Source organism: Budorcas taxicolor, chromosome 18, assembly GCF_023091745.1.
Source record: "Budorcas taxicolor isolate Tak-1 chromosome 18, Takin1.1, whole genome shotgun sequence".
In the NCBI taxonomy this organism is placed as follows: Eukaryota; Metazoa; Chordata; class Mammalia; order Artiodactyla; family Bovidae; genus Budorcas; species Budorcas taxicolor.
This window is the reverse complement of record NC_068927.1, coordinates 9,525,632-9,547,581: the sequence shown is the minus strand read 5'-3', so window position 1 is coordinate 9,547,581 and position 21,950 is coordinate 9,525,632. Positions and strand designations below refer to the sequence as shown.

At 47.2% G+C, this 21,950-nt stretch overlaps 1 protein-coding gene across 1 annotated transcript in view; it reads left to right on the top strand.

Moving 5' to 3' along the window:
- Positions 1–21,950, top strand: part of PKD1L2 (polycystin 1 like 2) — a 100,355-nt gene that overhangs the window by 65,579 nt on the left and 12,826 nt on the right. Inside the window, exons 25-35 of the mRNA XM_052656165.1 lie at positions 881–982; positions 3,665–3,843; positions 5,754–5,900; positions 8,178–8,377; positions 9,078–9,295; positions 10,128–10,344; positions 13,164–13,392; positions 15,052–15,256; positions 16,479–16,575; positions 19,836–19,973; positions 21,290–21,475. Of these exons, the coding sequence (XP_052512125.1) occupies positions 881–982; positions 3,665–3,843; positions 5,754–5,900; positions 8,178–8,377; positions 9,078–9,295; positions 10,128–10,344; positions 13,164–13,392; positions 15,052–15,256; positions 16,479–16,575; positions 19,836–19,973; positions 21,290–21,475 (1,918 nt within the window). The remainder of the gene's footprint in view (positions 1–880; positions 983–3,664; positions 3,844–5,753; positions 5,901–8,177; positions 8,378–9,077; positions 9,296–10,127; positions 10,345–13,163; positions 13,393–15,051; positions 15,257–16,478; positions 16,576–19,835; positions 19,974–21,289; positions 21,476–21,950) is intronic.

Below are 21,950 nucleotides of genomic sequence, written 5' to 3'. Positions count from 1 at the left end.
CAGGATGTGAATGGTATGAAACCTAAAAAGATAATAGTTGCCCAATTTATACTGTTGTCTTTGATTTGCCCAAGGGGTTTAACACTAATATTTTAAGTCCTTCAGCTGTAGGTTGGTTTCTGGGGAGCAGACCCTCAGATGGAGTTGAATATGCAGATTGTTTATTAAGAAGTGTGTGGGATCAGCCCCGGGGCAAGGAAGGAAGAAGGTAGGATGGGCAGGGGGAGAAGTCAATTTGGGATGCAGCCTACTGATACTTGATTGACCCCTTGAGGAGCTCTGGAATTGTCCTGAACTACGCTGAGAAGCCCAGGTCTTGATCTTTGGCAATGAACCAATCTGTCCTTAGATATCGGCTTCCCTAGGAGGTGCATGACTTTGACAGAGATGACTTGCATCCCTGACAATTCCACCTTGGCAACTGAGAAAACAGCCCTCCACTGACAATAGATCTGGGCAGCTCATCACTGACCAGCCCTCTGTAGCCTCTGACCAACTCCAGCTATTTATTTTTTACTAAAACAACATTCATTCTTTTAAAATTTCCTTAGAGGCACAATCTGGTTACCAATGGTATGAGAAATCATTTATGAACAGAGTTTGTATTTATCAGCTCAAACATCAAACATTCTCAGCTTAATACCAAATTCATTTCCAATTTGACTACTTTGGGTCATATTTAATAATAAGTGTATATTTTTTATTTTAAAAGTTTTGGTTTTCACTTGAAACCCTGCTTTTATAAAGAACAGTTCTTACCTGATGCAATGAATCAATAGCAGACATAAGTGTGATTCCCCCCTTTAACTCTCATGAACGCCCAACTCACTCCTGGCTACGTGTGTGGTGGATGACCCCACAATGCCATCCTTCTGCCCAGGTAAAGGTCACAGCGCTGGAGGACAACGACCCCTTGGCTCAGTACCACTACCTGGTGACAATCTACACCGGACACCGGAGGGGGGCAGCCACCTCCTCAAAGGTACTTGACTTACAAGACCCCTTGGTCAGTTAGCATGTACCACCCAGCAAAGCGCTGGCCAGTTGGTTGTTGAGTTACTTTAGCACACTGGATTTTGTTGTGGGTTTTTTTTTTTAACTTCTGCTTTTTTGGAGAAGAGTATCTTTTTGCTAGACAAAAATAATACCCTAAGCCCCCATATTTAAAAAGATAAAGGAGGAGTGGATTAAGGGAGATCTGGGGTCTGGTGCTGCTTCCCTGGTAGCTCAGTTGGTAAAGAATCTGCCTGCCAATGTAGTAGACACGAGAGATGTAGGTTCAGTCCCTGGGCTGGGAAGATCCCCTGGAGAAGGAAATGGCAACCCATTCCAGCATTCTTGCCTGGGAAATCCCATGGACAAAGGAGCCTGCCAGGCTACAGTTCATGGGGTTTCTAGAGTCGGACACGACTTACCCCTATCACTGGACCCACTGGTCTTCTCATTTAACCCTACTAAAGGATAATTCAAACAGCTAGTTACCTGCACTCAAATGTGCTCACATATGCAGAACAGTCAGTAGACTGCTACCAACGAATAAAGGGGAAAAAGGAATTTTTAAGAGAAAGGGGACAAAAGAAAGAAAGAAACAATGGCAATCATTTGAAAAAGAACCTCGAATTACATTTTTGAGGAAAACAGATTAGCTGGCATCCAGCTAAGAGGTCAGGCTGTCCTTGAAAGGCTGACTAAAGGTAGTGAAGCCATGATTTCATTTGTTTGTGGATTCTCCAAACTCCCTAAAAGTTTAGTTGTGGAGCACACAGCAGGTTGCTTCTGTCATGTCTCAGCATCCTTAGTTAAGTCTGGCCTGCGTCATGTCCTTCATCAGAATGTACCATCCCTCACAGCAGCCTCCAGGCTTCCTTTACTGAAACTGTGCTCCATGGAACATAGTTTGAGAACCACGGATACTGTGTGTACTCTGCTGAAGAAAGCTCTGTTGATTTGGGGTTTTTAAAAAAATACTTATTTATTTATTTATTTGGCTGCACCAGATCTTAGTCGTAGCTTGCAGGATCTTCCATCTTCATTGCAGCATGAAAACTCTTAGTTGTGGCATTCAAGATCTAGTTCCCTGACTAGGGAACTCCCTTGCATTGGGAGCTCAGAGTCTTAGCCACTGAATCACCAGGGAAGTCCCTCCATTGTTTTTTTAAAAATGATATTAGGCTCCATGAGAGCATGGCATGTGTCCATTTACTTTTTACTTTTTGAGTCCTATTTAAATCTTATTTTTACTTGTCTATACATTTATTTTTATTTGAACTAAATAAATTTTTAAAAATTGCTGCACCTCAGCGCCTCAATCAGCTATCTAACGCAGAGTAAGTACTCAGTAACTGTTTGCTGAATAATTGCAGGAATCACTTTCATCCATCTAACGAAACACCCACCCCATTTCTGTTTGATACAAGGAACTGACCTTCCTAGGAATGAAAGAGTGAAAGTATGTGATCTCCACAGGCCATTTCATGGCTCCACATTTCACTTTTCAATTGATACTTCTTAGTTGGGTTCTCCTGGTACAGTGGTTCTCAAATGGTTGGCCCCCAAGGATGGCTGGTAATTTTGGAAGTCGTTCTGGTTGTCACAACTTGGGAGAGGAAGAGATGCTACTGGCACCTAGTGAGTGGAGGCCAAGGTCGATGCTAAACATCCTACAGCACACAGGAAAGCCCCAGAGCAAGCAATTATCTGACCGAGAATGTCTACAGGGGAGACTCTGCTTTAGAAACTGACTCTGAAACAAGGATTCAAGCACAAGTAGTTCATTTGAGAGGGGATTCCAGGGCACCCCATAGGGGAGTGGGATGCCAGGCAGGGAAGGGAAGGAACAAAGAACTCATAATCAAGCCCACCACCCGCCCTGGGCAACTGTAGCCCAATCCCACTGGGGAACTCTGGAAAGCAGTGAAGAACGTGGGCCTCAGAGTTATCCCAGCAGAGGACCGAGGGAACTGGACTGTTTATCCACCAATCCCACAAGTTATCGGGGGAACACAGCTTGCAGAGGACATTAATTCTCTGCCAGCTTTCACCTGCTGCTCTGACAGCCAAGAAACCCCTAGAGCAAGAGACAGAGCAGTGGCAGTGGGAGAGCCTCATCACAGTGGTGAGGCTGAGGGATGGGTATCAGTGGGGCATAGTGATACCTGCTGTAGTTGTTTTGGGCTCAGGTAATCAGGCATGGCCACCAGCAGCACCTGCAGGGCTTCAGAAAAATACAGATTCCTGGTAGATCTGGATGGGGCCCAAGAATATGTGTTTTCAAAGTAATGGCAGTCATTCATTCCTGCCTCAATACTGGGAACTCTGGGAGCCCTAAGAATATAGTCATTAGGGAGAAAAACCAGTTCCTGCCCTACGGCCCTTTCAAATAAATAGATGGGAAGTCTGAAAAGTTCATCAGGAAGCATTTTATGAGTACAGCTCATCTCAAAGATGTGCACACAGATAGTGTATGCAAAATCAAAGATGTGCATACAGATAGCGTATCCAAATCTTCATACAGCTGAAAAATAACTCAGGCAGGCCCAAGGTGGGAGGAGAGGAGGAGAAAGGGCTGAGCTCCGTTGGGTTTCATTGGTTTTCAGACACCTCCAGTGAAACACGGGGCTCAGTTACCATGCAGAGTTGGCCACTCCTGGCCTCTGGGTTTCAGGTGACTGTCACCCTATATGGCCTGGATGGAGAGAGTGAGCCCCACCACCTGTCGGACCCCGACATTCCGGTTTTTGAGCGAGGGGGAGTGGATGTCTTCTTGCTCTCCACCCTGTTTCCCCTGGGGGAGCTGAGGAGCCTGCGACTATGGCATGACAACTCAGGGGACCAGCCATCCTGGTGAGTCAGGGGTGGGCAAACCATGGGGACCTACTAAGCGACAGGTCCAAGGCTGGGCACTGTGCATGTGCTGCCTTGCTGATCCTCATGAGCCTCTGTAAGAAAACAGAATGGATCCCTATTTCACAGATGAGGAAACCAAGGGTCAGAGAGGCCCACCAGTCCACAGGCCACACATAATGCTCAGTCTCTCATTTAGCTCTCAGTTTCCACATCTATAAAATGGGGATAGATGTCTACTCTAATGACAAACCCTGCCCAATTTGAGGAGAGTAGATGAGACACTGGCTGATTCTCCAGAAGATGTCAGAACGGCTCCCATGCTTTCCTCACTGGACACTGACCCTCTGGGACAAGTGTGCTTTATAAGTGGGAGAATCTAAACTTGGGAAAGCTTAACTGACTTGCCCAAGGTCACACAACTGGCAAGCTCAGAGCCAAGAGTCCTCCCCATTTTGTCTGAGGCCCAGATGAGTGGCCTCCAGCCGGAACACTTGCCGGTGGCTGGCAGCTTTCAGAAAACATAGCATTTCAACCACTGTCCTTAACTCATCTACAGGATTAAGACCCTCAGCTGAGGGTTGGTTCCTAGGATGCAGACTCTGAGATGAAGTTGAATATGGAGGCTGTTTACCTAAGGGATGCCTGGTATCAGCCCCTGGACAGGGAGGGAAGCAAGCAGGATGGGCAGAAGAGCTTTGATACAGCCCAAAGACAGCTCAGCTGACCACACAGGGAGGCCTGGAGCTGTGCTGAGTTGGGTTGAGATGTCCAGGTCTTGATCACACCCAGGTGCCTCACCCAATAGGCACTGGATGTCAGCCACCTCAGGAGGGTGTGTGACCTCAACAGAGGTGGCTCTTACATGACTGATGGGGACTATCCTCCATGAAAGGAGAAAATGCATGTCAAGAGGTTCTTAGCATAATCCCCACCGTGCAGTAAATGCTCAATAAAGAGTGCCTACAAGGCTTCCCTGGAGGCTCAGTGGTAAAGGATTCTCTTGCCAATGTAGGTTTGATCCCTGATCTGGGAAGATCCCACATGCCTCAGAGCAACAAAGCCCATGCACCACAACTTTTGACCCTGAGCTCCAGAGCCCTGGAGCCACAACTACGGAAGGCCAAGCGCCCTAGAACCCATGCTCCACAACAAGAGAAGCCACCGCAATGAGAAGCCCACCTACTGCAACCAAGAGTAGCCCCCACTCGCTACAACTAGAGAAAAGCCCACACAGCAACAAAGACCCAGCTGAAAATAAAAATAGATAACATTATTTTTTAATAAATAAAACATAAAAGTAGATAGTTAAAAAAAAAAAAGAGTGCCTATTGATATCATAAGTCTCATTTCCCTGTAAGGCAACAGAGAAAACAGTTGCTGCTGAATCTGACCACCCAGCAGAGGCAAGATGACTTCATTTCTTCCCTGGGCCTCAAAGATCTAAATCAGATTTGATGATCACCACAGAGCCCTTGGAGGGCAGGCCCATTCTGTGGATGGAGGCCCAGGGGAGGACCAGGTTTGTGTGCTCAAGCCTGCACCTCCCTGGACACACAGTCCAAACAATTCCACTTTCCTTGCTTGTATCAGGATGGTGACCCTGGGCTTGCTCCCCTACACGAGGGTGCACAGTTTCAGAATGCACGCTCTTGCAGCATACCTGTGAAAACTTGGCAGCCTCCAAGCTGGTGGTCTACACTAGCTGAATTCCCCAGATGAAGCCAAATTCACCCACTGATTGGGGCATTTTGATCAAGGCACTAACGGCAATGAAGAAAAATACAAAGGCTCTTTTTAGGAGTTCTCGTTCTTGGGCTCAGGTCTGCAATATATTAACATTATCTTCAAGGGGTCCAAAGACATCTCATCCGCCTAACATTATCTTCAAAAGTGTGGGTCCCCTCCAGGTATGTAAGCCGGGCGCGGGTGCATGACCTGGCAATGGACCGCAAGTGGCACTTCCTCTGCAACTCATGGCTATCCATCGATGTCGGAGACTGTGTCCTTGACAAGGTATTTCCGGTGGCCACAGAGGAGGACAGGAAACAATTCAGGTACTGTTCTTTTTTCTTTAAAGCAAATGCTCTTTTACTTTGTCATTTCATCTCTAGAGAAGTTGCCTCATAATTCAGTCTCAGCCAAATAAAAGCATGTTTCTGCTTGCAGGTCTGGGTAGCTCTGAATGTGTGATATTAATGACTAATCAGTTTTTCTTGATGTGATAGAAGGGCCCTGGAGGGACACGGATCCTTCAAGGCAGAATTATCTTCAGGTGGTGATAACAGTTATAGAACAGTTATCCAAATTTCCTTGGATGTCACAGAATAATACTTTTTATATGAGTGAACAGACTGATCTGAATGGTGATTCTATGTCTGGCCACCTGGAGCCTCTTCTTCACATCGCTTTACTCTCAATGCGTTTTTCAGCGTCTCCCGTGCTTTACTCACTCCCTCATCCCCTTTCCTGTTGTGCACCCTTCCACAGCTGTTCCCAGACACACATAAGCAGATACAAATGTACATGCCTGTACACCCACACACACAGGACACCACATATTGCCGTTTATCTTATATCTTTTAAAACAGCATGTTATTCTGAATATGTTGCCTTTTTTCTTTTAAAGGACTTCCCTGGTGGCTCAGATGGTAAAGCATCTGCCTACCATGCGGGAGCCCCGGGTTCAATCTCTGGGTCGGGAAGATCTCCTGGAGAAGGAAATGGCAACCCATTCCAGTATTCTTGCCTGGAAAATCCCATGGACGGAGGAGCCTATAGGCTACAGTCCATGGGGTCGCAAAGAGTCGGACACAACTGAGCAACTTCATTTTCACTTTTCACTTTAATAATATATCACACACATCCTTCTAGGAAGGTCAAACTTCTGAGTTAAACTTTCCTTATTGGCTGCATGATATTCCACAGAATGGATGACCCACAATTCTCCTACACATGGGCATTCGGTCTACTTTTAGTATATCTACCAAAAGGTGACATTTTCTCCCAGCTGCCACTGGGAGCAGCTCAGCCTCCAAGGGGGAAGAAGTCTGAACCAGAGAGACTTGGACCCCAACAGAGGCATAAAATAGATGTGGGCACAAGTCATAAAGTCCCACACGCCTGCTGGTGACTTGCTGTGTAACCCTGGATAAGTCACCACACCTCCCCAGGTCTCAGCTTCCACATCTGAAAACTGACCAATTCAATGTGCCTACCCCATAGGGGGCCTTGGGTCCCATGGAACAATGTAGTAATGTGCTTGGCACACTGTGCGGTTCAGGCTAAGTACTCAGTTCCAGGGGCACCTCTTATCTCCAACTGCATCAGCACACATGATGCCTGGAAACCTGGCAATGAGCTCTCTGAAGACAGGAGCTTCTCATCCCTGTGAATCCCTGGGGCCCAGCAGACAGCCTGGGACAGGGCACTGGGGTATCAAATATTTGCTGAATAAGACAAATAACATGGACACTGTTTTTGGCAACCGACCTCTCTCTCTTCCTTCACCTTTACTCTGAGTCTAGGGCACCCACATTCCCTACAGTGACAGTCAAAGTATTGTACAACCCTGGAGGGTGCTGGCACTGACCAATCAGAACAAGCGACAGTAGGAAATCTCTGCTCTGGACACTCTATTATCAGAATCTGCATCTTTCAAAAGCTCCTGAGGTTGAACTACATTCTACTCAACAGGGAAATAATACAAATCCCAAATAATACAAATGTGATGCCTTTTCTGAGATCCTGTTTCACAATTCTTACTCTCTCAACTCAGTCTGAATCCAAAACCTGGGATTTTTAACCACTATTCTCTAATGCTGTAATTATAACAAAGCAAATAATATTAAGAGTTATATTATTATATTATATATTATATTATTATATTATATTATATTATTATATAAAAATTATAACAAAAAATATTGCTAACACTGATGAATACTCACCTCTATGTCAGCTACTTTGCCAAATGCTTTTATCACTTTTAATCCTTTCAACAATCCAGTGAAGCACTTTCTGTTATTAACTGCCTCCCCCCATTTTACAGATGAGTAAACTGAGGTACAAAGAGTAAAGTAACTTGCCTTGCCTGAGGTCACACAGTAGGTAAGAGGGCTCCAACCACTCTGTCCAGAGTCCCCATCACTAATTCTAAATGATGCTACTATGATGCTGTATTTCTTCTATAACAGAAAAAAAAAAAAAAAAAACAGATGAAGAATTTTAGAAACAAATCCTCTCTCTCAGTCCAGGATTGCTCCAAAGAGACCAGGCCTCTCCCCTATTCCTGTCTCCCTAATGCCTGTCACTCTCCCCTGGTCTGTCCACAGCCACCTGTTTTTCTTGAAGACCTCCACAGGCTTCAAGGATGGCCACATTTGGTGCTCCATCTTCAGCAGCTCAGCTTGGAGCAACTTCACACGTGTCCAGAGGGTGTCCTGCTGCTTCTCACTGCTCCTCTGCACCATGCTGACCAGCATCATGTTCTGGGGTGTCCCCAAGGACCCAGCTGAGCAAAAGATGGACTTGGGTAACTCCCACTCTCAAGGCATGGAGAACAGGCCTACAGGCAGTAGACATGAGCTGTCACTGCCCCAGAAATGCCATGCAGTTTCAGAGGTCCCAAGACTACCCTGAAGTTCAATAACTCATTAGAAGGACTCAGAAGTCAGATATGCAATTATACTCATAATTATTAGAGAAAGGATACAGATCAAAATCAGAAAAGGGAAGAGGTATGTGGGGCAGGATCCATGGGAGACTAGGCACTGAGCTTCCAGTGGAGTCTGGATGGCACTCACTCCTTCAGACAATGACATGTGATCACATGCGCAGAGTAATGCCAACCACGGATCCTCTCTTGAGCCTTAGTGTCTAGTTTTTATTGGGGCATGCTAACATAGACATGGCTAACCCTGGATGACTGACCTAAGACTCCAGCTCCTCTAGACGTTGAGGTGATACAGGGTAACCAAGGTCCCCACCATAAATCACATTGCTAGCACAGACTATACCAGATGACCCAAGAAACCAGGTAAACAAAGGCACACCCACCAGGCAGGACATCCCAAGGGCTCAGTGGTCACCACCCGCCGGCCCCCCGCCCCCAGCCTTGGAGCCATTCAAGAGGCAGACCTCTCTTCAGGCAAGGTTAACCTTTGCTGCATAGCCACATTCTGGGAAGGGTGGAGGGGACTCTCTCCTTGACCCTTGCCCTCCATCTGCCCCAGGTCAAATCGAGTTCACTTGGCAGGAAGTGATGATTGGGCTGGAGAGCTCACTCCTCATGTTCCCCATCAACCTCCTGATTGTTCAGATCTTTCGGAATACCCGTCCTCGGGTGGCCAAGGAGCAGAACGCTGGGAAATGGGATGGGCGGCGCCTCAGCCTGGCGCCCTCACCACAGCCCATGGAGGATGGCCTTCTGACGCCTGAAGCAGTGACCAAGGCAGGTCTCAACCCCGGCAGCATAGGGGGACTTTCAGCCTGGGAAGAAGCTGGGGTGGGGACTAGGGTTTGAGGCCTGCAGTCCATGTTTTCTGACAGCATCAGCCACCAAGATTCATCAACTGCACACACGCGCACGTACACATATGTGCAAACACGTGTACATGACACGTACACATGCACGCACATACACATGCCACATGTACACACATTCACACAAACCATGGATGCACCCACAAATATGTACAGATGCACACAATGTATATCTGCACAGTGCACACGTTTACATGTGCACACATGTACCCACACGAATGCTTACACACATGCCACATGTACACATTCACACACACCACACATCTACAACACATACATATATGCAAACAACACGCACACATCTCCATACACATGTACACACATGTGCGTGGATACACTTGTTTGTACACATGTGCAAGCACAGACCTACAACATACATTCACACATGCACAGATACCTTTTTTGGGTATCTATTCTGTACAAAATATACTTTCACTACAGATCATAGGCTGGAAGTACCCAGAAAGAATTTCTTCTGTATTCATGCATTCATTACACATTTATTGAGCACCTACTATGTGCCACACTTTGAGGAGTATAGCCTGAAATGTGTCAGTTGAAATCCTAGAATAGAGATTTTATGCAGGACAAAACAGAAGCTCAAGGTGGTCCAAGGTCATGTCTCAGTAGGCACACCTGGGATCAGACCCCGAGTGTCCAGCCCCAGGGTGAGTGCTCTTGAGTACTCTGCTGTCCCCTTACCTGTAGTTCACATCCTGTTCCCACTGGATGACTTGCAGGATTTGTGGAGACTTGTCAGCTCCCTGTTCAAAGCTCTGAAGGTGCCACCCCCTCTCTTGGGCTGGGACTCCATGAACTCAATGAACATCAACCAACTGCTGGCCTTGATGGAAGATGTCATCTGTCAACAGAACAAAGCAGGACAGGTCTTCTCGGAGGAAGTCAGCCAGACAGGGGCCCCTTTAACACTCACCCTTGGATCAGTACAAGTAAAAGGTGAGTCTTGATATTTCTCTGCTTAGAGAGGGCATGTTGGAGCCAGGTGGATGCAGGACTGAGGGCTGTGTCTGTATCACTAGGGGGTCAAGAAGTCCTCCCAGGGTTTCCCTCACCAGCCTCCACTCCAACCACTCACCATAGCCTCCCTCTCTGTACTGCAGGTATCCTGGTCTCCACATAATTCCAAGGTGCCTTCCCATGAAGGCCTGTACACATTGTTAGTCTTCTGACCTTTAATTTTCTCTCCCCTCTCTTTGCATGGCTAATGCCTACTCAGCTTGTATTCTTGGCTGACGTGTCCCTTCCTCAGAGGAGCAACTCAACCACTCAGCCCACAACAGCGTCTCCAGCCATGTGCTCTTTAGCCCTTAAGTATCTCCTGCACTGCTTTCACATTGCTTGTTGCCAGATCATGAATTACATGGAGAGCTGCACATGTATACTGCACATTATTCTGGCCTGAACTAGTCTGACTCCCCTCTTGCCCCTTTCCACCTAGATCACTGTTTCCAGTGCTTAGATCAGTTGTCCAATAGAACTTCTCACAGTGACAGGAATGGTCTATGTCTCCATTGACCAATATGGCAGCCACTGGCCACAAGTAGCTATCGGCGCACTTGAAACATGGCCAGTGTGACTAGGGAACTAAATTAGTTTTAATTTAAATAGTCACACATGGCAAGTGGCTGCCATATTGGGTGGTGTGGCTTAAGTATGCTGCCATTTTTAAAACACAAGACTGATCACTGTCTCAACCTTGTTTTGAATACAAAAATGGGCTCTATAGATTGGGGAGTTTGAATTCATAACTCTTTGGCCCACTTCTGATACAGTGAATTAAATTTTCTGGAGTGAGGCCAGGAATCTGCATTTTAAACCAATCACTTTGGTGACTGTTATGTGGACTGTCAGCCACTGCCCCACTGACAAGGTCCCAGTTCCTTAATGGAGCACTCAAAGCCCACCTGACCAGGCCCATGCTGACCCCATGGTCAGCTCCATTTTGACTCCTGTGTTCCAGCCACACTGGAAGATTAGCCCCAGAGAGCTGGGCTTGGGCTGCCCATGAAGGTCATCACAGCAGGAGCTCTGCTGATGCCCACACTGGACACTAATTCCTGTTTGGGGGTCTTTGGGGTTTGGGGGCATAGGCATTCACAGCATAGGCCTTAGAACAAGGACTGTGGAGTTGGTCAGACCTGGGGCTCTCCCACAAGCAAGAGCAGCTGTGCAGCTTTGGACAATTGGTCAACCTCCTTGAGAAAACCATTTCTTCCTCTGTAAAATGGAAGCATTGATCCAGCCCTCTCCTTGGCTGGTTCTGAGGAATCAGTGAGATTATTTGGACATGTGAACTGCTTAGACCCGAGACTAACACAGAGCAGGGATTCAGTAAGTGATTATCATTGGGAGTGATGGGATCTTCTGGAAACACTGCCAGAATGCTTGCAACACCAAGGCTGTTGATGCTGGAAACTAGCTGTGGCGTCAGTGAGGGAGGCCCAGGAAGGAGTTGGGGTGGGGTAGGAGGCCTGAGTTGAGTCAAGGGAGGCAGGGTCTGTGTCGCCATTCCTTTACCCACAGCTGGTCTGAGCCTCTACTTTCTCCACATCATTTATTTGCTCAGTCACTTCTCACTCGTGACTGGAGAGGGGTCCTGGAGCCAGGGTGCTCCATCGTGCCATCTTCTATATCTAGTTTCATGCACCCTTTATGAAAATGAACTCTGGTCCAGACCTGGGCTCTTCTTGCCCAGGAGAAAACCCCAGGGGTGCCGGTCTCCCATCTCAGGGTCCAGGGACTCAGGCCAGGCTCTACCTGGAGAGGCCAAGCTTCCCTTAGAAGGTATGGGTAAACAGTGGAAAGGGTCAAAAGTGTGTTTTTCTTGCATGAATATGTTTTACCTCTGTAATTTAAGACATAAAACTCTTTTGCTTTTTAAAAAACTTTTTAGGAAACTGAAATTTGAAGAAAAGAACTGCAGAAGAACATTCAGAAGTAATCAGGGGAAACTTTTTCACTGGCTGTTTCATGCTGTTAAGGAATTATTATTAATTGTTTTAAAAATTGATAATGACATTGGTTTTGTTTTTAAAAGGAGCCTTTTCCTGATACAGGAGAATATTTAGTGTCAGGACATGGGGCTCGGAATTTAGGTAAGATACAACTGGCCATGAGGAGATAATTTTGAGCAATGGGTACAGGTTCATCTCATTCTCTTTTCTAATTTAGAATTTTTCATAATAAAAAAACTAAAAACAAAAGATCAAGACTTACACCATCTTTGGCAACAGGCAAACTTGGCTTCAAATTAAAATCTGGTATGAATTAAAATATTTGCAGATGAGAGAACTCTGTGTCTAGGATTTGCTTTTTATATACTCCAGAAAAACACACACACACACACACACACACACACAAACACTGCGGGGCAGAGACAAGACTGCCAAAATGTGGAATGTGGGTATATGCTGTGGGAGGGCAATAGGTATATTATTCTCATCTCTTCTATGTGTAAGGAAATTTTGAAAATGCCCTTGATAAAAGACTAGAAATATGTGTGTGCTCAGTTGCTCAGTCATGTCTGATTCTTTGTGGACCCCATGGACTGTAGCCTGGCAGGGTCTTCTGTCCATGGGACTTTTGGGCAAGGAGCACACTCAGACCATGTGGGCTGAGTACCCCATCTTTCTGAATCTCAGGTTTCTCGAGTGCTCAAGAGAAGAAAACCATCACCAACACCCCTATTTCTATTGCAGGCAGTCTACTCTGTCATTCAGCACCAGCTGATGCTCTTTCTCTCCCTTGTCCTCCAGAAGACATGCAACGCCCCAGGCCCACGGCGGGCCCAAGTGATGCCTGGAAGAACAGCACCTTCCGGCAGTGTCTCTACCTTCAGCTGGAGCACCTGGAGCAAGAGCTGCTGCTCCTGGAGCCCCAGGGCTCCTCCCAGGGTCAGAGCCACACCAGGGCACTAGGGCAGCTACAGACCCTGAAGGGCTGTCTGGTGGCACAGGCTGGAACCCTGCCCCCAGCACATTCCAGGTAATCCACTCCCCTGGGTGTTCCCAGCCTAGGGGCCTGCATCCTGGGCAACTCTATCAGATCTAGTCCCTTAAATCTATTTCCCACTTACACTGTATAATCATAAGGGATTTGATTTAGGTCATACCTGAATGGTCTAGCGGTTTTCCCTACTTTCTTCAATTTAAGTCTGAATTTGGCAATCAGGAGTTCATGATCTGAGCCACAGTCAGCTCCTGGTCTTGTTTTTGGTGACTGTATAGAGCTTCTCCAACTTTGGCTGCAAAGAATATAATCAGTCTGATTTCGGTGTTGACCATCTGGCAATGTCCATGTGTAGAGTCTTCTCTTGTGTTGTTGGAAGAGGGTGTTTGCTATGACCAGTGTGTTCTCTTGGCAAAACTCTATTAGCCTTTGCCCTGTTTCATTCCGTATTCCAAGGTCAAATTTGCCTGTTACTCCAGGTGTTTCTTGACTTCCTACTTTTGCATTCCAGTCCCCTATAATGAAAAGGACATCTTTTGGGGGTGTTAGTTCTAAAAGGTCTTGTAGGTCTTCATAGAACCGTTCAACTTCAGCTTCTTCAGCATTACTGGTTGGGGCATAGACTTGGATTACTGTGACACTGAATGGTTTGCCTTGGAAACGAACAGAGATCATTCTGTCGTTTTTGAGATTGCATCCAAGTACTGCATTTCGGACTCTTTTGTTGATCATGATGGCTACTGCATTTCTTCTAAGGGATTCCTGCCCGTAGTAGTAGATATAATGGTCATCTGAGTTAAATTCACCCATTCCAGTCCATTTTAGTTTGCTGATTCCTAGAATGTCGACGTTCAGACTTGCCATCTCCTGTTTGAGCACTTCCAATTTGCCTTGATTCATGGACCTTATATTCCAGGTTCCTATGCAATATTGTTCTTTGCAGCATTGGACCTTGCTTCTATCACCAGTTACATCCACAACTGGGTATTGTTTTTGCTTTGGCTCCATCCCTTCATTCTTTCTGGAGGTTCTCCAGTAGCATATTGGGCACCTACCGACCTGGGGAGTTCATCTTTCAGTATCCCATCATTTTGCCTTTTCATACTGTTCATGGGGTTCTCAAGGCAAGAATACTGAAGTGGTTTGCCATTCCCTTCTCCAGTGGACCACATTCTGTCAGACCTGTCCACCATGACCCGCCCATCTTGGGTGGCCCCACACGGCATGGCTTAGTTTCATTGAGTTAGACAAGGCTGTGGTCCGTGTGATTAGATTGACTAGTTTTCTGTGATTATGGTTTCATTGTGTCTGCCCTCTGATGCCCTCTCACAACACCTACTGTCTTACTTGGGTTTCTCTTACCTTGGACGTGGGGTATCTCTTCACGGCTGCTCCAGCAAAGCGCAGCCACTGCTTCTTACCGTGGATGAGGGTATCTCCTCACCGCCACCCCTCCTGACCTTGAATGTGGAGTAGCTCCTCTCGGCCCTCCTGCGTCCAGTAAGCATTGAGTAAAGGTGACCTCAATAGCATATCTGTATGTATATCAGACAGAATACAGAACAAGACAAGAAGAAAACTGAGGGTCTGAGGGGTCAAGGAGCTTGACCAAGTCATGCAGCTGGTGGAGGTGGAGCAGGAGTTGAACTTGAGCCCAAATGGTGCCACACTAATTATATCCACCCTCTCTTGCAGTTCCTTGCAGGCAAGCAAGCTCCCTCGAGGCCTGCCCTGGTGGTGTGTCCTGGTGGGCTGGCTCCTGGTGGTAGTCACAAGTTGGGTGGCAGCCTTCTTCACCATGCTCTACGGCTTGCACTACGGGCGGACTAGCTCCCTCAAGTGGCTCATCTCCATGGCCGTCTCCTTCGTGGAGAGTGTGTTTGTCACCCAGCCACTGAAGGTCAGGACCTCTGTGGGGCTGCCCTCATGTCCTCCTCCCCTCTGTCCATGCTTTCCCTCCTTCCAGCTGCTCCCTCCTTAGGCTTCAGCAGTTCCCTCATTTGTTCATTCAACAAACCCAGCTGTAGGGCCACTTCTGGGTAGACCTGGGGCAGGAAGGTAATTACCAGGATAACCCATACTCCCCTCATGGCCAAATGCTGGCATCTCATCATCACTGTCACCCTTGGAGGGTCTTCGCCTCCACTTTACAGATGGGAAAACCTGAGGTAAAGTGGACATGAGTATGAGCAAACTCTGGGAGATGAAGGACTGGGAAGCCTGGTGTGCTGCAGTCCACAGGGTCACAAAGAGTCAGACAAGATTTAGAGACTGAAGAACAACAACAAAAGAGGATAAGGTCACCAAAAAATCTTGCCCTAGGTCACATGTAAAACAGGAATGATATATTTCCTCAGGGCTAGGATGCTTTCGATTGTGGCATGTGCAACTTACAAGAACTTTATTTTCAGAAAATAAAAACACCAAGTCATTAAATGTGTCCATGAACTGGAAATACACTCCTATTCCTGAAAATGTAAAATTATGCAAGTGAGCAGTCAGAGTCACTGAACCTGGCCTGGAAGAAGCCAGGTGGTAGGAATACTGGCATGGGGTAAGGGGAAGCTACAGAAATGAGGGAACATTTATAGAGAGACTCTTTCTACCTATGAGGCATTGCAGAATCTTTCTCACACCCCCACCCAAAACAGCTCCTAACACCTGCCCCAATCCAGTCTGAGAATATTAAGAACAGAGACCTGAGCCTTATGCTTCTATACTATGGGTGCAGAGACAATGTAATGGGAGGAATTACTTCATATAGAAAGGGAGGGACAGACGGAGGGAGCAGGTAGGCATATATGCTAGGGAGGTGTAAGTCACCAGGCTGAGAGGTAACAGAAGGGCTAAGCAAAAGGAGAGCAGCGGGTGGGAGGCTCAGGGAATGCCAGAAGCAGGGTAAGTTCAAGGATTTGCCTGTCTTGGCCTGGTTGGTGACCAGGCGCACACACACTTCATGACCATGTGCCCTCTCTGCAGAGGATGGGTTGGTTCCCACCTGGCTGCCCCAGAGCATGGCTCCTGTCCCAGGACACCAATGTATCTCCCATTCTACCCAACTCAGACCAGGAATTGACAGAGTTTCCAACACAGGCTTGGGGTTCACGATGGGTGTTTTGCAGGTGCTGGGGTTCGCAGCTTTCTTTGCGCTGGTGTTGAAGCGAGTGGAGGACGAGGAGGAGCCTGTGGTCCCCCTCCTGGGACATCTCTCCGGCCCAGGTAATGGTGCCTGGGTGCAGGCAGGGGGCTGACAAGGCTGAGAAAGCCCCACAGAGCCCAGCCACTGGGTGATCCTGGGCTCAGACCTTTGCTCCCCATCAGATTTCAGCCCTACTGGTGAGGCACCCCCAGACCATCCAGGAACAAGTGCCTCCTCCTCTGTCTCCTGGGCAACATCATTCCTCCCCATCCAAGCCTTTCTGACACCCAAGCATGAAGAGGCACCATGGGGTCCATGTTCAGCGGGGGCCATCATCCTCTGTGTAATACCAAGCAAGCTTTCCTCTCCAGGATTCAGGTCATTAGAGAACTAAAATACAAGTTGTGGGGGTGAGGGGTGAGAATGGGGGATAAGAGAGTTGTAATTAGGGTTCCCAGACAAGGGTCTGCAAACAACAGCCAGGGGCCCAAATCCAGCCCAGCACCTGCTTTTGTAAAGCATTTTAGTGGAACACAGCCATGCTGCCTCTGGTCAGAGGAGCCCATGACCAGACCTCTTCCCCCCAACCTGACCTCTCACTTTCCAGCCAAAACTCCTGAGGGTCCCTACAATAAGAGAATTACAAAAAACAAACAGGCAAACAGAACAGAATCAACATTCTAACAGTCTATGCAGAGATTCTGACTCTCAAGGAAAAACAGGAGCAAACAAAAGCCCATACCCCTATATCCCCAGGCAGTATGGTGACCTCCTCATGGGCCTGGAGCCTTCCGTCCTCCAATAGCGTTTTGGCTTTGCAGATCCAAAAAGTCCATTAAAACCATCTTCCAAGTCAAAAATTAATTTTCTCCAAAGAGACATCAGCCTCCCAATCAATTAAATATTCATCAGTCATTCCTTTGGCATTTATCCAGGGAGTACTTGCTGTGTTCCAGGCAATACACTGCCTTGGGAACATGATTTACATAAAACCCAATCACTGTAAGTGTATAATTCATTGATTTTAGTAAATTTATAGAGTTGTGCAACTATCACCACAATTCAGAACAGCTGTGTTACCCCCAAAAGTTCCCTCTTGCCTGTTTGAAATCAATCCTTGCTCTCCACTCAGCCCTAGCAACACAGCACTGACTGGCTGGAACAGGTTACTGCTCTTAGAATAAAAGGCATTTGTGGTGTTAGAGGTAAAGAACCCGCCTGCCAGGGCAGGAGATGTAAGAGATGCAGGTTCGATCCCTGGGTCGGGAAGATCCCCTGGAGAAGAGCATGGCAACCCACTCCAGTATTCTTGCCTGGAGAACCCCATGGACAGAGGAGCCTGGTGGGCTACAGTCTATCGGGTCACAAAGAGTTGGACATGACTGAAGTGACTTAGCACACTTGGAATAAACAGCCCATTTGGGAGACACACTAACAAATAAATGTACAAAATGACTTGTAAGAAAGAATGAGGAGGGTAGAATAAGAGGGTGCAGGCCTCTCTGCTGAAGGGGTACCTAAACTGGCTCCCAGAGGATGGGACAGGGAAGGACTGAACACTGAGTATGTGCAAAGACCCTGAGGTGGAACCATAGCTTGTCGTTTTATAGCAGTTGCTGACAGGGTGGCTAGAGCATGGGGAGCTGTGTGCACGTGGAAGGAGTGGTTCAAGATGAGGGCAGAGAAGTGGGTGAGGACCAGGCCATGCCATGTCCTGGGGCCAGGCTGGGGCTTTGGAGTGTCTTAAATAGGAGATTTGTGATTTTAGGAAGATTACTATGACTGCTCTTGGAGACCAGAGGTAGTGGGTCAAAGGTAGAAGTGGGGAGGCCAGTAGGAAGACTAGTGAAATGGTCCTAGACTGGGGATGGCATGCGTTAGCAGTGGGGATGGACAGAGGGGCGTGGATCTAAAAAGACAGTTGGGTCAACATACCCATATCAGACTGCCTATAAACGGTGTTAATACCAAATGCAGACAAGGATGCAGAGAAGCTGGAGGACTGATACAGTCCCCGTGGGAATGTAGAATGGTACAGACATTCTGGAATTTCCTTTCAAAACTAAAAATGGGTTTACCATTTGACTCGGCAATTGCACTCTTGGGCATTTATCCCAGAGAAATGAAGACTTATTTTCATACAGGAATCTGTACACAAACGTTCACAGCAGTTTCATTCGCAATAGTCAAAAGATACTTAGCCACTCCAAGGAATCTACCCAAGAGAAATGAAAATATATGTCCATACAAAACATTCATAGACACACTATTCTTAATAGCCCAAACCAGGAGTAATCCAAATATCCATCAATAGGTGAATTAAACAAAACATAGTATGTCCATTCAACAGAATACTGCTCAAACATAAAAAGAAACTAACTACTAATATACATAACATGGATGAGCATCAAATCATTACACTAAGTAAAAGATGCCAGATACAAAAAAATATGTACATATGACTCTATTTATATGAAATGTCTAGAAAGAAAAATCTATGGATACAGAAGCAAATTAATGAGGCTGAGGGTAGAGATAGAGTGGGAGTAGACACTAACTTCAGAGACATGAGGGAACCTCTAGGGGTGACAGAAACACTCTAAAACTGGGTTGTGGTGATGGTGGCACAACTCTATAAATTTACTAAAATCACTGAATTGTAGGCTTCTATAGGGTGAGTTTGTGAAAATTATAGCCAGAAGGCAATGGCACCCAACTCCAGTACTCTTGCCTGGAAAATCCCATGGACAGAGGAGCCTGGTAGGCTGCAGTCCATGGGGTCGCGAAGAGTCAAACAAGACTGAGCGACTTCACCTTCACTTTTCACTTTCATGCATTGGAGAAGGAAATGGCAACCCACTCCAGTGTTCTTGCCTGGAGAATCCCGGGGATGGCGGAGCCTGGTGGGCTGCCGTCTATGGGGTCACACAGAGTCAGACACGACTGAAGTGACTTAGCAGCAGTAGCAGCAAAGTGGTCTGAGAAAGAAGATACTTGGAGTTAGACATACCAGGACTTTGAGATACTAGATACCCTCATCTTTCCAAGTTCGGGAAGCACTGGGATCCACCTTAGAGTTCAGGAACACAGGAAGACTGCATCCAGTGATCGGTGAGACCACAGTAATGGGAGGCATCTGTTCCTGGAGAAGAAGGGACGGGACCCTGGGCACTGGGATAGCCCAGGCAGAGGAATGGAGGGCAGCATTGGGAAATGGCTCCTGAAGAGGGGGGATGATGGGTCCTGTGGTACCTGGTGAGGGGGGTCTCTCAGTTGCAAATGTACGACCTGGTTTCACTGCCCATTTGGGGGACTGCTCTTATGCCCTTCACTTTCACAGACCCCTCTGCCTTGTTCCGAGCACGAAGAAACAGCAGAAAGGATATCTACCAGCCACCTCTGGCCTCTGACATTGAGAAGATGAAAACCATGCACCTCAAGGAGCAGAAAGCGTTTGCCTTAATCAGAGAAATCTTGGGTAGGCAGCCAAGATTACCTATCAGTGACCTTCCCACTTGCTGGTTCTTAACACCAACTTGAACAGATGTGGTACAATCTCTTTTCTTTTTCTACTCTTTTTGTTCTGTTTATTCATTTGGTTTTCCAGGCACTGGTCAACCCCCGATTAGTGTTCTAGATGTCTCTTGAGATGTGCATTCACATGAGACATTTTGTCTCTTCATCTTCCAGGGGAGTCTCTCCGGGAGTCCTCTGACAAGCTCTTGTAAAGACTGGCTACTGTCATTCTGAGGTCCCTCTTCACTGGGCCCTGAGAATTCTCTTTGTTATTCTACTGTGTTGAAGCTGTGGCCTGGATCTCATATTTTCATCCTTCTTGGTTCATTCCTTTGTTTCATGAAACACACTCTCCCATAGCTTCCATGACAAGGAGGCCATGCTTGCGTTTGTGCTTCCACTGGCCAAGCACGTATGGCTAAAGCACACAGCTTTAGTAGGAGCTTGCGTAGGAATTGCATATACAGAATGAAGAACAAGAGGGGTGTGGGCAGAACCCCAATAAGTCGTCTTGATGTCGGGGGAGGGGTGCCAGAATGCATATTCCCAAGCCATGGACCCAGAGATTCCGGTTCAGTAAGGTTATGCATCCCCCACATGATTCTAACTTCGGGCTTTCTCAACTAAATCTTTGTACCTAATGGCCCTTAGGTCACACTCATCTGTTTACAGGTGAGCTGCATGAGGGCAGGGAACACATCTGTCATCTTTATCACTCTATCCTGAGCATTGCAACTTGGCAGAGCACCCCCTTTTTTTTTGCCATGCCGCACAGCATGTGGGGTATTAGCTCCCAACAAAGGATTGAACCCGTGCCCCCTGCAGTGGAAGCCCTGGACCACCAGGGGAGTCCCTGGAGCCCCATTTTTAAAAAATCCTCTTTAAGAAACATTCAGACAGCACAAAGTCCGTGCAGGCACTATTTAAAGTGCTTTATGAACATTAACTTTTTGACTCCATCACAACTCTGTGTGACGGAATTTTCATCTCCACTTCACAGACGAGAAGAAGGAGACTCAGAAGGGTTAAGTCACTTGCGAAGGGCACATGGGTAGGAAATGTCAGAGCTGGGATTTGAACCCAGACAGAGGCTCACGGCCTGTGGACTTTGCTCCTTTCTGCTGTCCTTATAAGGACTGGCTCCTTTGTCACCAGAGGGGCGAGTGACAGGTCTACAAGACCTCAACTGTTCTGAGCCATGTGCCCTTCCACATCTTGCCCTGCGCTTGGTAGGAGTTGGGGCTTCTCCCTGATGAGGGGCTGTGCCTCCCTTCCCAGCGTACCTGGGCTTTCTGTGGATGCTGCTGCTGGTTGCCTATGGGCAGAGGGACCCCAGCGCCTATCACTTCAACAGACACCTCGAGCACAGCTTCACCCAAGGCTTTTCAACTGTGCTGAGCTTCCAACAGTTCTTCACATGGGCCAACACCACCCTCGTGAGCAACCTGTACAGTCATTATCCAGGTATTGTTCCCAGCCCAGGATGTGTATCAGCACCTTGCACACACTCCTTTCTTGGAACAGCAGTGGGTCACTGCCTCAGCCTTACAGAGAACCAATAACCACAGAACGATATGCTTTGAAGGAGAGACCCGCTGAGGGCCCCTAACCCTTCCAGAATGCAGCGTAAAGAACCTCCTTCTTAGATAACTGAGCCAGAGTTGGCCAGGTGGAAATGATGTGGCAGGCAGAAAGGACAACATAAGTGAAGGCAAGCCTGAAACACCAAGGCACTACACTTCCTGGAACTACAGAGTGTTGAGTGTGGCTGCCTTGTCGGGTAGGAGTAGAGGACCTGTGAGAAGCAAAGCGGGACAGAGGAACAGGGGCCACATCATGAAGGCTCTGGAAGTTCACAGTTTATGTTTAAGGAAGTGAAGAGCCATTGACAGCTTCTTTGTGAGGCACTAACAATCAGTTCTGTGGTATAAATAGCACA